Source organism: Anabrus simplex, chromosome 1 (assembly GCF_040414725.1).
Source record: "Anabrus simplex isolate iqAnaSimp1 chromosome 1, ASM4041472v1, whole genome shotgun sequence".
In the NCBI taxonomy this organism is placed as follows: Eukaryota; Metazoa; Arthropoda; class Insecta; order Orthoptera; family Tettigoniidae; genus Anabrus; species Anabrus simplex.
The window spans coordinates 227,760,666-227,773,230 of record NC_090265.1 but is presented as its reverse complement, the minus strand read 5'-3'; the positions used below and the strand labels follow the sequence as shown (position 1 = coordinate 227,773,230).

The window sequence follows — 12,565 nt, the reverse complement described above, 5'->3', positions numbered from 1 at the left end:
TTTCGTTGGCGTAAGGACCTGCCATCTTTCTTCTACCTTTACGCAATGCACAACGGGGACCTACTGTATTTCACGTCCCGGCGCGCCTAACCCAACCAATAATTATATCACACGCTCGTACAGGTCCCGCACCGATTCAGGTTTTCAGGTCATTTCCATACTCACTAGACCACGGGGCTGATGACCACACATATCCCAATCCCTTAAAGGACATAACAGCAAATGAACCAGTATTAACGCTGAGAATTCGGTACATCTCCAGGGTCCGAAACCGATGACCAGGGTTGTCTGAAGCCCCTAAGACGGAAACTGAATACTGACAACTACGAAACCAGGCTGGCGAGAATGTAACGTAACAAGGCATACGCTACTGTAGTAGCCACCTTCAGCTGTTATCGTAGCTCAGTTGCTCTTAAAAATAAAACCAGTTTGACAAGTATGTTACGTAACATCTCGTGCATTGCATAGGTAGCGTTCAGCTGTTGCTCGTAAACAGAAACAGAAACCAGTTTGGCACGCATGGCGCGTGACTCGCCTGTTCTCAAAGGGAAGCTATTCATTCACAAAAACAAGCCATACTACCTATTCTAAAAACATCGTATATTTTTGCTCTAGAAAATAACTTCCGAGAATTACTAAAAGTTTGATATATAGTGGTTCGTCACATCGTTCTCTATTGCTAGAAGAAATATCTGCAGGTATACACCTAACACTCTGTATTCACTGTTGCATATTTGTGCGGTGGTTGGTAGTGTGGTGTGTTTTGTGTATGTATGAAGAGAAGTGTATTGAAAAAATACAAATACCCAGTCTCCGAGTCAAAAGGATTAACCAGATATAGTTAAAAATTCCCCTACTCGGCTGGAACCGAACCCAAAACCCTTCTGAATCAAAGGCCTCGACGCTGATCACTCAACTAAGGAGCTAAATACCCTCTAACCACCAGCAATTTGGACAATAGAGCCGCCACAGCTGCTAATTTTAGAGCTAGTACAATATTCGAAAATGCGCGAAAACTACCATCATCATCCCGGGCATATTTCCAATCTGCAAGTTATTAGCATTAAGGACTTCAGCAAAATATTAGTAACTATCTATTGCCTGTGGCATTCCTCGTGCATCTTCAGGAACTGTTTGTAAATGACTTCACCACAATGAAACTAAGCCTCTGGGAGAGCTGGAGCTGCGCATCCCGCGTTCGAACATGGCCGGCTGTTCTCCCATCGATGTGCCTGTTCGTTCCTGAAAGATTCATTTACCAAATGTTTTCGGAAAAGATATCTCGAATTAATTCAAAATAATTGCCATGAAAAAAATGAAATGGTGTATGTCTTTTAGTGCCGGGAGTGTCCGAGGACATGTTCGGCACGCCAGGTGCAGGTCTTTTGATTTGACGCCCGTAGGCAACCTGGGTGTCGTGATGAAGATGAAATGGTGATGAAGACGACACATACACCCAGCCCCGTGCCAGCGAAATCAACCAATGATGGTTAAAATTCCCGACCCTGCCGGGAATCGAACCCGGGACCCCTGCGACCAAAGGCCAGCACGCTAATCATTTATCCATGGAGCCGGACAATAATTACCATAAAAAGCTTTTTCTTCACCATTATTAAATTCACTCATTTATGAGATAGTGTTTTCTTTTTCATGAAGAGTCTAGCGTTTTCGCAATGATCATACGAGCATTGCGTCCGGCTCCATGGCTAAATGGTTAGCATGCTGGCCTTTGCTCACAGGGGTCCCTGGTTCGATTCCCGGTAGGGTAGGGAATTTTAACCATAATTGGTTAATTTCGCTGGCACGGGGCTGGGTGTATGTGTTGTCTTCATCATCATTTCATCTTCATCACGACGCGCAGGTCGCCTACGGGAGTCAAATCAAAAGACCTGCATCTGGCGAGCCGAACTTGTCCTCGGACACCCCAGGCACTAAAAGCCATACGCCATTTCATTTTTATTTCATACGAGCATTGCACTGGTCTGTAAATGGTCTAAAGAGATAGCGTAAAAGCGCTTATTGTGACCAATATATTTACCATGTAAAAAAATGTCCTTAACGTTCTCTTTCTGTCTGGACGACACACTACATCTGCGGACTAAAAGTTTCATTATATTATACTCAAAGTGGACCGAAATGAGCTTGTTTTTCCTGCTGGCAAAGAATGCCCAAAATATAGAACTTTTAAGGGTCAAGATTAAGCGTTTCTTACCGACATTTTCGGTCATTTTCTGTCAGTCTGCAGCATGCACCTCGTTTAAGGTATCTTTTTAGTATTTAAGTTAAGTATGAACCTAAACTTGGATCTAATTTAATTCAAATATCTCTAGCCGTTTGCTAGTTACGGGAGAACAAAGGCACACACAAACATCGCTCCCACTTAAGGCTTTTATTGGTAGAGATATAACCGCTGCTGTAGGCCTATAACAACCCATTAAAAAGATCCAAGTCTTTTTAGGGAGAGGGAGCGTCACTAAGTCCACTGGATGCTTGTCTGATTAGTAGTGTCCGGATTTTCGTGCACTAAAAATGGCTCGAGTATGCATGCAATTATGCAAGGAAAATGAGGACATTTTCACACACAAACCTGAATGAATATGAACGTAAAAATCGTGTAAATTTATTATTTCACCTCTTTGGACATATCAATCACTGTAGAAAGTTGCATCAACTAGAAATCTTTAAAAGTTTTCTGGAGGAAACTACGTCTATTGTTAGACAAAATGAATTTATATGCTGGGAATGTTTTTCTTCGTCAACTGGCCTGCGGACAGTACTTATACGCTGGGTTCCTTTTCACACTGAACAAGCTTGACAGTACATGTCGCTTCGATCTCTTGAATAGCCACTATTACCCGACAACCACAATCTCTCCTGCGAAACTTTTCTTTAGGCATTTTCAGAAAATGACTTAAAATGAGGTGGAGAACATTTAAGGATAACGGTCAAACGTTTCACGCTGACATTTTCTTTCAGCCTTTTACTTCGCCAGCCAGATCCACTTCAACGACGATCATAAATGGACGACACACTACACCTTGCGGATTAACAGTTCCGTTATATTATACTCAAAGTAGACGGAAATGAGCGTGTTTTTCCTGTTGGCAAAGAATGCCCAAAACATAGGCAAAGCTGATTTTGTTTATCCTTAATTTCTAACTAATATAGCCTATATGCTGAAATATGATGTAATGTTTAGAATATCCAATAACGCTAATAAACCCTCTAAATATGGATTTATATATGCGCATATGCATTTCCAAAAGATTCGGGTCCTGTTGATCAGTAACATAAGGAACTTTGGGCAGGAGATTCAGCTACACGGGTAGAAGTCGTTCTTAACCCTGCGTGACATGCTGTTAGCTGTCACCTACATCCACCCTCGCGGCACGTGGCGAGGATAGCACCTGCATTGGCGTCTCCATACTCTTTTTTATAGCCGCGCGCTCGAAATCCAGTGTCGACAAGAGAGCGAGGCAGGGCCAGTCGGCTGCTTATCGATCAAGGAAGTGACTCAGAGGGCTTGACCGGGGCATGCCACGTGGCGGACTGTGTAGTCTACCTGTCACTCGCCCCTCAAAAGGCGTGGGTGGTGACTCGCCGGTCCTGGAATGGAAAGAAAAAAACACCTACACGACGGTATGGCAACAGATGACTGTAAAGGGATTTTCCAACGGGTAAATGCATAAACGAGGAGGGCTTTTTTATTTCATCCGTTTACCTTCCAGGGTTGGTTTTCCCCCGGACTCAGCGAGGGATCCCACCTCTACCACCTCAAGGGCAGTATCCTGGAGCGTGAGGCATCTGGTCGGGGATACAACTGGGGAGGAGGACAAGTAGTTTCCCCAAACGACCTCACCTGCCTTGTGGGCGATAGGAAGATTGGAAGGGATAGGCAAGGAAGAGGGAGGGAAGCAATTGTGGCCTTGAGTTAGGTACCATCCCGGCATTTGCCTGGAGAAAAGGGGGAAACCACGGAAACCACTTCGAGGATGGCTGAGGTGGGAATCGAAACCCCTCTACCCTTTTGACATCCCGAAGGTGAGTGGACTCCGCTCCAGTCCTTGTACCACATTTCAAATTTCATGGCCGATCCGGATAATCGAACCCGGAACTCCGGGGGTGGCAGCTAATCACACTAAGCACTGCACCACAGAGGCAGACTGGAGTTTTATACTGAGCTTAAAAATACTAATGCTATAGGAAGTTTAAGGTTCAATCACGAGAATCGAAATATACAATCAAACATCTGTTAAATGTAGCTAAAAACGACCTAAAAAAGAATGTTAAATATAACCTAATATAATTATGTATTTTCTAGAAAAAAGCAATCCCCTATTCACCTCCGTAGCGTAACGGTCATTATTATTAGCTGCCGTCCTCGGGGGTCCAGATTCTATTCCCAGTACTGCCAGAAATTTAAAAATGAAAGAAGGGCTGTTATGTGGTTAAAATGGTACATGCAGCTCAGTTCCATTGGGAACGTGTCTGAAAAGAGCTGCACCATCTCGGGATGAGAACACGGATTTCTTTTATCAATCTCCTCCCCCCACCCGTTGCAGCATAAGCAGTTCATTGAGCACATTGATGACCTGTTCGCCCTTGACCAAAGATAAGCTCCAGCTGATATAGACCTACATTAGTCGAGGTTTGCTCCTAGTCATACAAAAGGCAATTCGTACTGGAAATGGCCTTACCAGGAAAGAATAGCAATGTCGTATCTGATGGAGTCGAGTCAATTCGTGATACGAGAACAATTTTCTCAGTTGTCTGATTTCGTATAACATTATAACTAAGCGCTCTCCGTGTTTGAGTTGTAGTGTGTCGGTCTCCGAATCCCAAGATCGCGGGTTTTAGGAAGGGTGGAAAAAGTCAATTGCATGTCGGTATGTTAGGTGTTGGTGTTCACCGAAAAATATTAATTGAAACTCAGCCACAGATCAACCAAGAGAGCGTGAGTTTACTCTGCCATCTGCAGGAATAAAATAGAACATCAAAATTGACATGCAGGCAACCTATATGGCATCAAATTAAAATGCCTGTACATTGTACTATAGCTGAGACCATACTATTATTATTATTATTATTATTATTATTATTATTATTATTATTATTATTATTATTATTATTATTATTATTATCTTAAAATCCAGATCTATTGATATTTGAGTAACATTTCCTTATTTTCAGCATTACCTGTTTGTGAATATTTCTACGATTACAATTCATATTTGCTGTTTCAGATCGCCGAAAGTTTCGATATGCCGTTCTTCGAGGTTTCGTGCAAGCATGACATCAACATCGAAGAGGCGTTCCTAACGTTGGCAAGACGGATACGGGAACAACGCAGTCGTCGGGTGAGAAAATTCTTCCCCCTTTCTTATTGAAAAGAATATCACTAGTGAATTGCTGTATTTGATATATCAGTTCAATTCTATATTTCCTTCAGTGTACTTTTAGATGTTTTGTGCGATGATGATTATAATATTAATAATAACAACACATAAAAACACATAATAAAATCACATCCCCATCCATACGAGGCTCACACTCCGAACTCCAAAGAATGCAGTTTCAAATTAAGTCAAAACCATAATACCCAGAAACATAAACATGACAGCACTAGAGGGAGAATTAGCAAAAGAAACCGAAGCGGAGATGACAACCAAACAGATCGACCTAAACGCAGCCCTAACAACAATCAACAAGATGTTAGGAGCAAGCATAACCCACAAACCGAACACAAGGACACCCAAACCGTGCTTCGATAAGGAGTGTTATACAGAAACACAGACTGTGCTGAATGCACTGCATAAGGCTGGAATAACGTCAGAACCAGAAGACCTACGAGTTTATGGGGAAAGTAGGAGATATTACAAGAATATTCTAAAACAAAAACATACCCAATATACAGAGAATGAAGGTGAAATAATCACCGAATATGCAATAAAGGATCCATAAGTAGTCACTAGATCCAGAAGATCATCAAGATCTAGCAACATAGGAATATGGGAAACACACCTCACCAATATTCTTAATAGTACGGAGCAATAAGTGGCATACGAGATTGAAACCAGCAACCAACCTGAAGCCATATCCTCCATCACTGCGAAAGAAGTGATGGACACCATCAAGGCCGCTGGACCAGACGGGTTTTTTAATGAACACCTAAAGGAATCTGCGCAGTGCCTGACAGAATTATGGCACAAGATGTCTAACAAGTGCCTAGAATCAGGAAATATCCCTGTAGAATGGAGTGAGTTGACAATTAAAACCATCTACAAAGGGAAAGGTGAACCCAACGACTCTAACTCGTACAGAGGAATCGCACTAGAAAATAGTGCCTTCAAGCTGCTAAGAAGAATTCTAACCAACAGAAAAGTGGAAGCAGAGAGGCATAGGAACCTTGCCTGCAGTCAAAATCCTACTAAATGACATAGAGGAACACAGAGATACCAGAAAGCAAAATGTTACGCAGTCTTTAAAGAATGTACAAAAGCCTTAGATCTAATAGACAGGCAAAAACTGGTATCGAAACTCCAAGAAATGATCGAAAATCAAAACCCTCCTAACGGTCATAGTAAAAATATTCTGGCATACAACCAAATTACTAAAGATGATGCGATCTGCAAAACAAAGGAAATCACTTAAACTAACGAGTCCTGCAAGGTGACCTCCTCAGACCCGAGAGAGATCGAAGGATGCAGTGGTCTAGATGTTCGCGGACGTCAAGGTCCTCGGATTACAAAACAAGGAAGAACTGCAACGTGCCTTCTTAGCGCTGGTAGAATGGGCTAGAAATAACAGCCTGAAAATAAAATGGGCAAAAACACTACAGATGATTTTCCGAAATGGTGGACGCACAGTAGCAGAAGACAACATATATTATAAAGAAGACAAAGTCGAAATAATAAATTAATTTAAATACCTGGAAATTACTTACAGACTACCGGGACGTTCAGATTACACATCAAAGACAAAACATTGATAGCCATGAAAGCCATGTAGGCCTACGTCATTAACTATCTACAGTATCTATCCTTAAAAACAGCTGTGCGCCTATTCGAAACAAAGATCTTGCCAATACTCACTTACGGGATACATCTGATAGGCATATGGGGAAAACTGACGAAGAAAGATCTGGCCACCATCGATGGAGTTAAAGCAAAAGTATTTAAATCAATAATGGGAATCTCAAATTTCAAGCGCTCCCGCCTCACATATGAATTGGTACGGGAACCTTTCCTCATCGAGGAACTGAGGACGAAACTACCGCTGCCGTCCACAAAGAACGTCGAAGAGCACCAGTAGAGAGAAGGAAGAAGAGAGAAGAAATCCCTCTGGATTTCTACAGCACGGTTGCCATGTTAGATCGGAACTGGACCTTTGCCAACCAGAGACTAGGACATGTTTTTTCTTCTTCTTTTTTTTTCTATTTGTTTTACGTCGCACCGACACAGATAGGTCTTAGGGCGACGATAAGGAAAGGCCTAGGAATGGTAAGGAAGCGGCCGTAGCCTTAATTAAAGTACAACCCCAGCATTTGCCTGGTGTGAAAATGGGGAAACCACGGGAAACCATCTTCAGGACTGCCGACAGTGAGGTTCGAACCCACTATCTCCCGGATGCGAGTTCATAGCTGCGCGCTCCTAACTGCACTACCAACTCGTCCGGCACTAAGACATGTGGTAATAACACTACCAGTACACGGGTACCGCCATAAAATATACAATAACATGTCTTATCACGACCCAAGTGAAAATTGCGTGTGCCCATTATGCGGACAGTTCTGTGACATATACGGCATTACAAGATGTAAAAAAAAACGTAAATCTCTGTATGATTACAACAAAGACTAAAGTAATCAACAATCTATGTAATGCACATTCCTACGCTTTTCTGTGAATAATAATAATAATAATAATAATAATAATAATAATAATAATAATAATAATATGTTTAATATTTTTAATAATAATAATAATAATAATAATAATAATAATAATAACATAATTTGTTTAATTACTATATAAATACTATACATTTTATAAGAGACACCGTGATATCTGAATATTTGAATACGTAGTTCGTTTATATTACCAAATTGTACTCAATCAAATGGAAATGTTTAACATTCTTACTGATTGATAAATTGTTGTTCCTAAACATTCGAACAGCATACAAGAGTTGCGATAGTCTTCTGATATTCACAGCATATTATGTTTATTATGCAGTACTGAAGAAATGATGAATTTCATTGTCATCTGTACAAATTTCTTTCTTTCTTTCTTTCTTTCTTTCTTTCTTTCTTTCTTTCTTTCTTTCTTTCTTAATCTGCTTACCCTCCAGGGTCTGTTTTTCCCTCGGACTCAGCGAGGGATCCCACCTCTACCGCCTCAAGGGCAGTGTCCTGCACCTTCAGACTCTGGGTCGGGGGATACAACTGGGAAGAGTGACCAGTACCTCGCCCAGGTGGCCTCACCTGCTATGTTGAACAGGGGCCTTGCGGGGGGATGGGAAGATTGGAAGGGATAAACATGGAAGATGGAAGGAAGCGGCCGTGGCCTTAAGTTAGGTATCATCCCGGCATTTGTCTGGAGGAGAAGTGGTAAACCACGGAAAACCACTTCCAGGATGGCTGAGGTGGGAATCGAACCCACCTCTACTCATTTGACCTCCCGAGGCTGAGTGGACCCCGTTCCAGCCCTCGTACCACTTTTCAAATTTCGTGGCAGAGCCGGGAATCGAACCCGGGCCTCCGGGGGTGGCAGCTAATCACACTAACCACTACACCACAGAGGCGGACCTGTACAAATTTCACAGAATGAAACAAACTCCTGGCTTGCACTCTTCTGGACATTAAATAACGCTTAAAAGGTTTGGTGATAATTGGCCACCCACGCATCATTGAACTGAGTTTTAAGTTCCTGAGTATTTGCTGGCAAACTGTTGTAATGCTGTATCCGGCCTCTGATCATATGCCAGATGTTTCCAGTCGGTGATAATTCTGTAGTAGTGTAGAGGTGGGATGTTGTCCCTTGAGATATTGAGCGCAGTCATCACCGCTTCATGCGGCTGGGGAAGTTTTGCTGAAATGAATCCGAGAGATCAGCCTACAAAAAACGGACGGTCTGCTGGTCTCAGTACGTTACTGCCATAGTGGATACTCGTAATGCATTGCAGGTGATTTGCTATCCAATCGAATTGCATGCTTATTTTTGTACACCATCTTGTATGTCATTAAGTTCTGTGCCCCCTTTAAAACCACTGAAAATGGCATTTTATTTCAACTAAGCCTACAGACTATAGATTGATGGAGTTAAACTCTATGTCTCGTTAAGAATTTAACAAGAAATGCACTGTTCAGGCCCATTATTATATATCTTGATGAATCTCGAACAGCTTTCATTGCCTCGAATTAATACGTTGATACATGAGTTTTCTATGAAAAAAATGATTACATGACACCCTTCTACATAAATTAATCAGAGGTATATTCTCCTGAATTGATTATGACTGCTGCCCAAATCTTCGACAGGTTTTCAATTCCACGTCTGAAATAATCTGGTGATATGAATTGAAGAATTCTCGTGAATATTAAGAGCTGCTTCATAATCGAAAGGCATTCCTCGGTTACTGTTGGACGGAGAACATAAATACGAAATCTGTATAATAGTGTAAAAATGGAATAATCTCCCAACCTAGGTCTTGTTTAATCATTCATGTAATAATTGTTCTAAGTATGCAAACGGACATCATGTTTAAAAATCATCTAACGCTGCCTTCCCGGTGATTTTTCTTGATGGCAGCATTTCTTAGAAACAATTCATAATGGATCGACGCTTTCCTTGTCCCACTAAATCTGAAGATTGATATTTTGCACGTAAACCTGCTTTATCATAGAGCTCATTCATTCCTTTATTTTCTTGATGTGGACATTAAGGTACCGTCTGTCATCAACAGTCACAACTATCTGAGACAGAGGTGATCGGTGTTGTTCAGAAGCAGAACTATAGAAAACAAGCAAATATACACAAATAGTAACGCGTTGACTTTTCTTTTTTGTTAGAAACCTTTCAGACTCAAAGAACCGTATCCTATTTCTGAACTACGCCCATGGATTGCAAATGTCAGACGATGGTTTATTAATTAACTGACGCTAATCATCGCGTATTACCTAATGCACAATTCTGTTTTTATTTTCTTCAAAAGAAAAAAAATCCAAGACATATTCACTGGCAGAATACTATGACAGCACAGTAACAACAAGCATTCCCTTAGTAATGCTTTACAAAGAACGGGTTCCTGCAAAACGCACTACAAACGTGTGCTGCAGTAACAACATTGATAGCATTATACAGTAATTATTTAATTTTTCTCTAGAAGTATTGAGTCTTACACATTTTTCTCTCATTTTCAGGCAAGCCTTTTCGATAACGCAGAAAAATCACAATCCGAAATCGACTTGACGAAGTCGAAACCATCTCCAGGTAGTGATGCATGGCGATGTGGCTGCTAGCTCCAGTGACTGTAATATGGTGCTCCGGCTTCTTCTTCCCTCTCCTAACTGTAGTTCAGAAGCTGGCTACAGACGAGCAGTTGCAGCACATCACAGTCTCTAAAAAGCCGTTTTCACAACTTCATGAACAACTTAATGAGTGAATGAATCTTAATTTTACTACGCCTGAATATTTAAAATAACTCAGCCTTATCTTCATTTTTCACAAAAAATAAATCATCATATTGGAAAATAAGGCGTTATGTGATTTATCTTAAGCGTAAACTTCATCATACTGAAAGTTAGTAAGACTGTGTTCAGAAATAGTCATTAATATTCTTCGGTCTCTCTAAGAACATTTCTGTACTTTTCAGTCCTTTAGAGTAAAATTTAACTTACCGATATTTCAAGAAACTGACCCCCTCAGAAAGTTTAGTTAGGCCCTACAAATGTTTTCTTAAAAGATTTTCCTTAAGAATATCGTCTAAAATTTTCACTACATAAAATGAATAACGAGCCATGTTTAGAGAATACTGCCTTAGAATGTTAGCATGAAGTATTCCAAAAAGAAGACTTTTAATGAATGGACTGATAATGACATGCAAAGTGATGGAAAGTAAAGATGACTATATTAAATCCTGCTCTACTTAGGAGATCCATCTCAGCCGCGGTGGCTTATTCGAATTAAAGTTCGAGCTGAAATGAGTTCGCCGGCAGTTTTAGACCTCCAAACACGCCATACGTGTGTCACTACACCTCTTGCCACGTGTATAACTCGTGACTGACAAGAGTTCCTTACTCCACTGTCTCTGAACGGTATTAGGATCTATGAGGTTCGGGATCAAAATATTAGTGGTTTAACGTTGCACTAACACATCAAAGGAGGTGGAAAGTTAGCGGCCGTGGCCTTAATTAAGGTACACCTCCAACTTTTTCCTGGTGTGAAAATGAGAAATCACGGTAAACCAAATTCTGCCGACGGTGGGATTCGAACCCACCATCTCCTAAATTTAAGCTCACAGGTACGTGACTCTAATCCTACGGCCAACTCGTTCTGCAGGATCAAAATTTTCAATCAATGTTTGTCAAAGGAATTCCAAAATAAAATAGTTTATTTTCTCTACATATGAAATAATGCATAAAACATCCTATGGATGAGGTTCTGATATCATTCTGAAATATTATATCGGCAAAAGAATTAGTTCTGAGACGTTACATATTAAATTGGCGAATTTGATTCACGAAGTCCGAAAATAACAGATATTTGATACCACACTCGCAATAAATGACATCACAATATCAACTATATTGGGTTTTAACGAAAAGTATTATATTTTTCATGCAATTATTCGTCCTGAGGATTTGAAACATGCCGAGGAAAACGTCGCCATCAACATTGGAATTTTAATTTCTCTCAGACTACATTTTATCTCCGTATTAGGTGGTGTGGGGGTGGAGGAGGTTTTATGAGGAAGTACAACTGGGCACCCATTCTTTATTAACACTAATCCGAAGGAAAGTGGAAGAGGTTTTGTTTTCTTTTTACAATTTACTTTACGTCGCACCGAATCTGATAGACCTTACGGCGACGATGAGATAGGAAAAGCTTAGGAGTGGGAAGGAAGCGGACATTGGCTTAATTAAGGAACAAGCCCAGCATTTGCCTGCTGCAAAAATGGGAAGCCACGGGAAACCACCTTCAGGGCTGTCGACAGTGGGGTTTGAACCCACTGTCTCCCGGATGCAAGCTTACAGCTGCGCGCCCGTAACCGGACGGTAATGGAAGAGGTCCAACACTTCGAAGAATGAAGGTATCGGCAAAAGAAAGAGAAGATCCACGAAGGGCATGAAAATGAAAGACTCTCTAGGCCTCGAAAACCTAATAATGTCGGAGTTGGGAAATAACAAGAGTTGACCAAGGGAGGTCGCTTAGGATAGATGAAAGAAAGGAGCCTGGCATAAGTAAGTGGAGGCTTCAGCTGAGAGTTCCGTGATCGTTAATCCACGCTCCCAACTTAAGAGCTCCTGAGGGTCATTTTAGTCGCCTCTTACGACAGGCAGGAGATA

At 41.2% G+C, this 12,565-nt stretch overlaps 1 protein-coding gene across 1 annotated transcript in view; it reads left to right on the top strand.

The window, feature by feature from the left end:
• Nucleotides 1-10,621, top strand: part of RabX4 (RAS oncogene family member RabX4) — a 237,170-nt gene extending 226,549 nt beyond the window's left edge. The window contains exons 5-6 of the mRNA XM_067141160.2: nucleotides 5,244-5,357; nucleotides 10,421-10,621. Coding sequence (XP_066997261.1) covers nucleotides 5,244-5,357; nucleotides 10,421-10,519 — 213 coding nt within the window. The 3' untranslated portion in view covers nucleotides 10,520-10,621. The remainder of the gene's footprint in view (nucleotides 1-5,243; nucleotides 5,358-10,420) is intronic.
• Nucleotides 10,622-12,565: the final 1,944 nt, after the last annotated feature.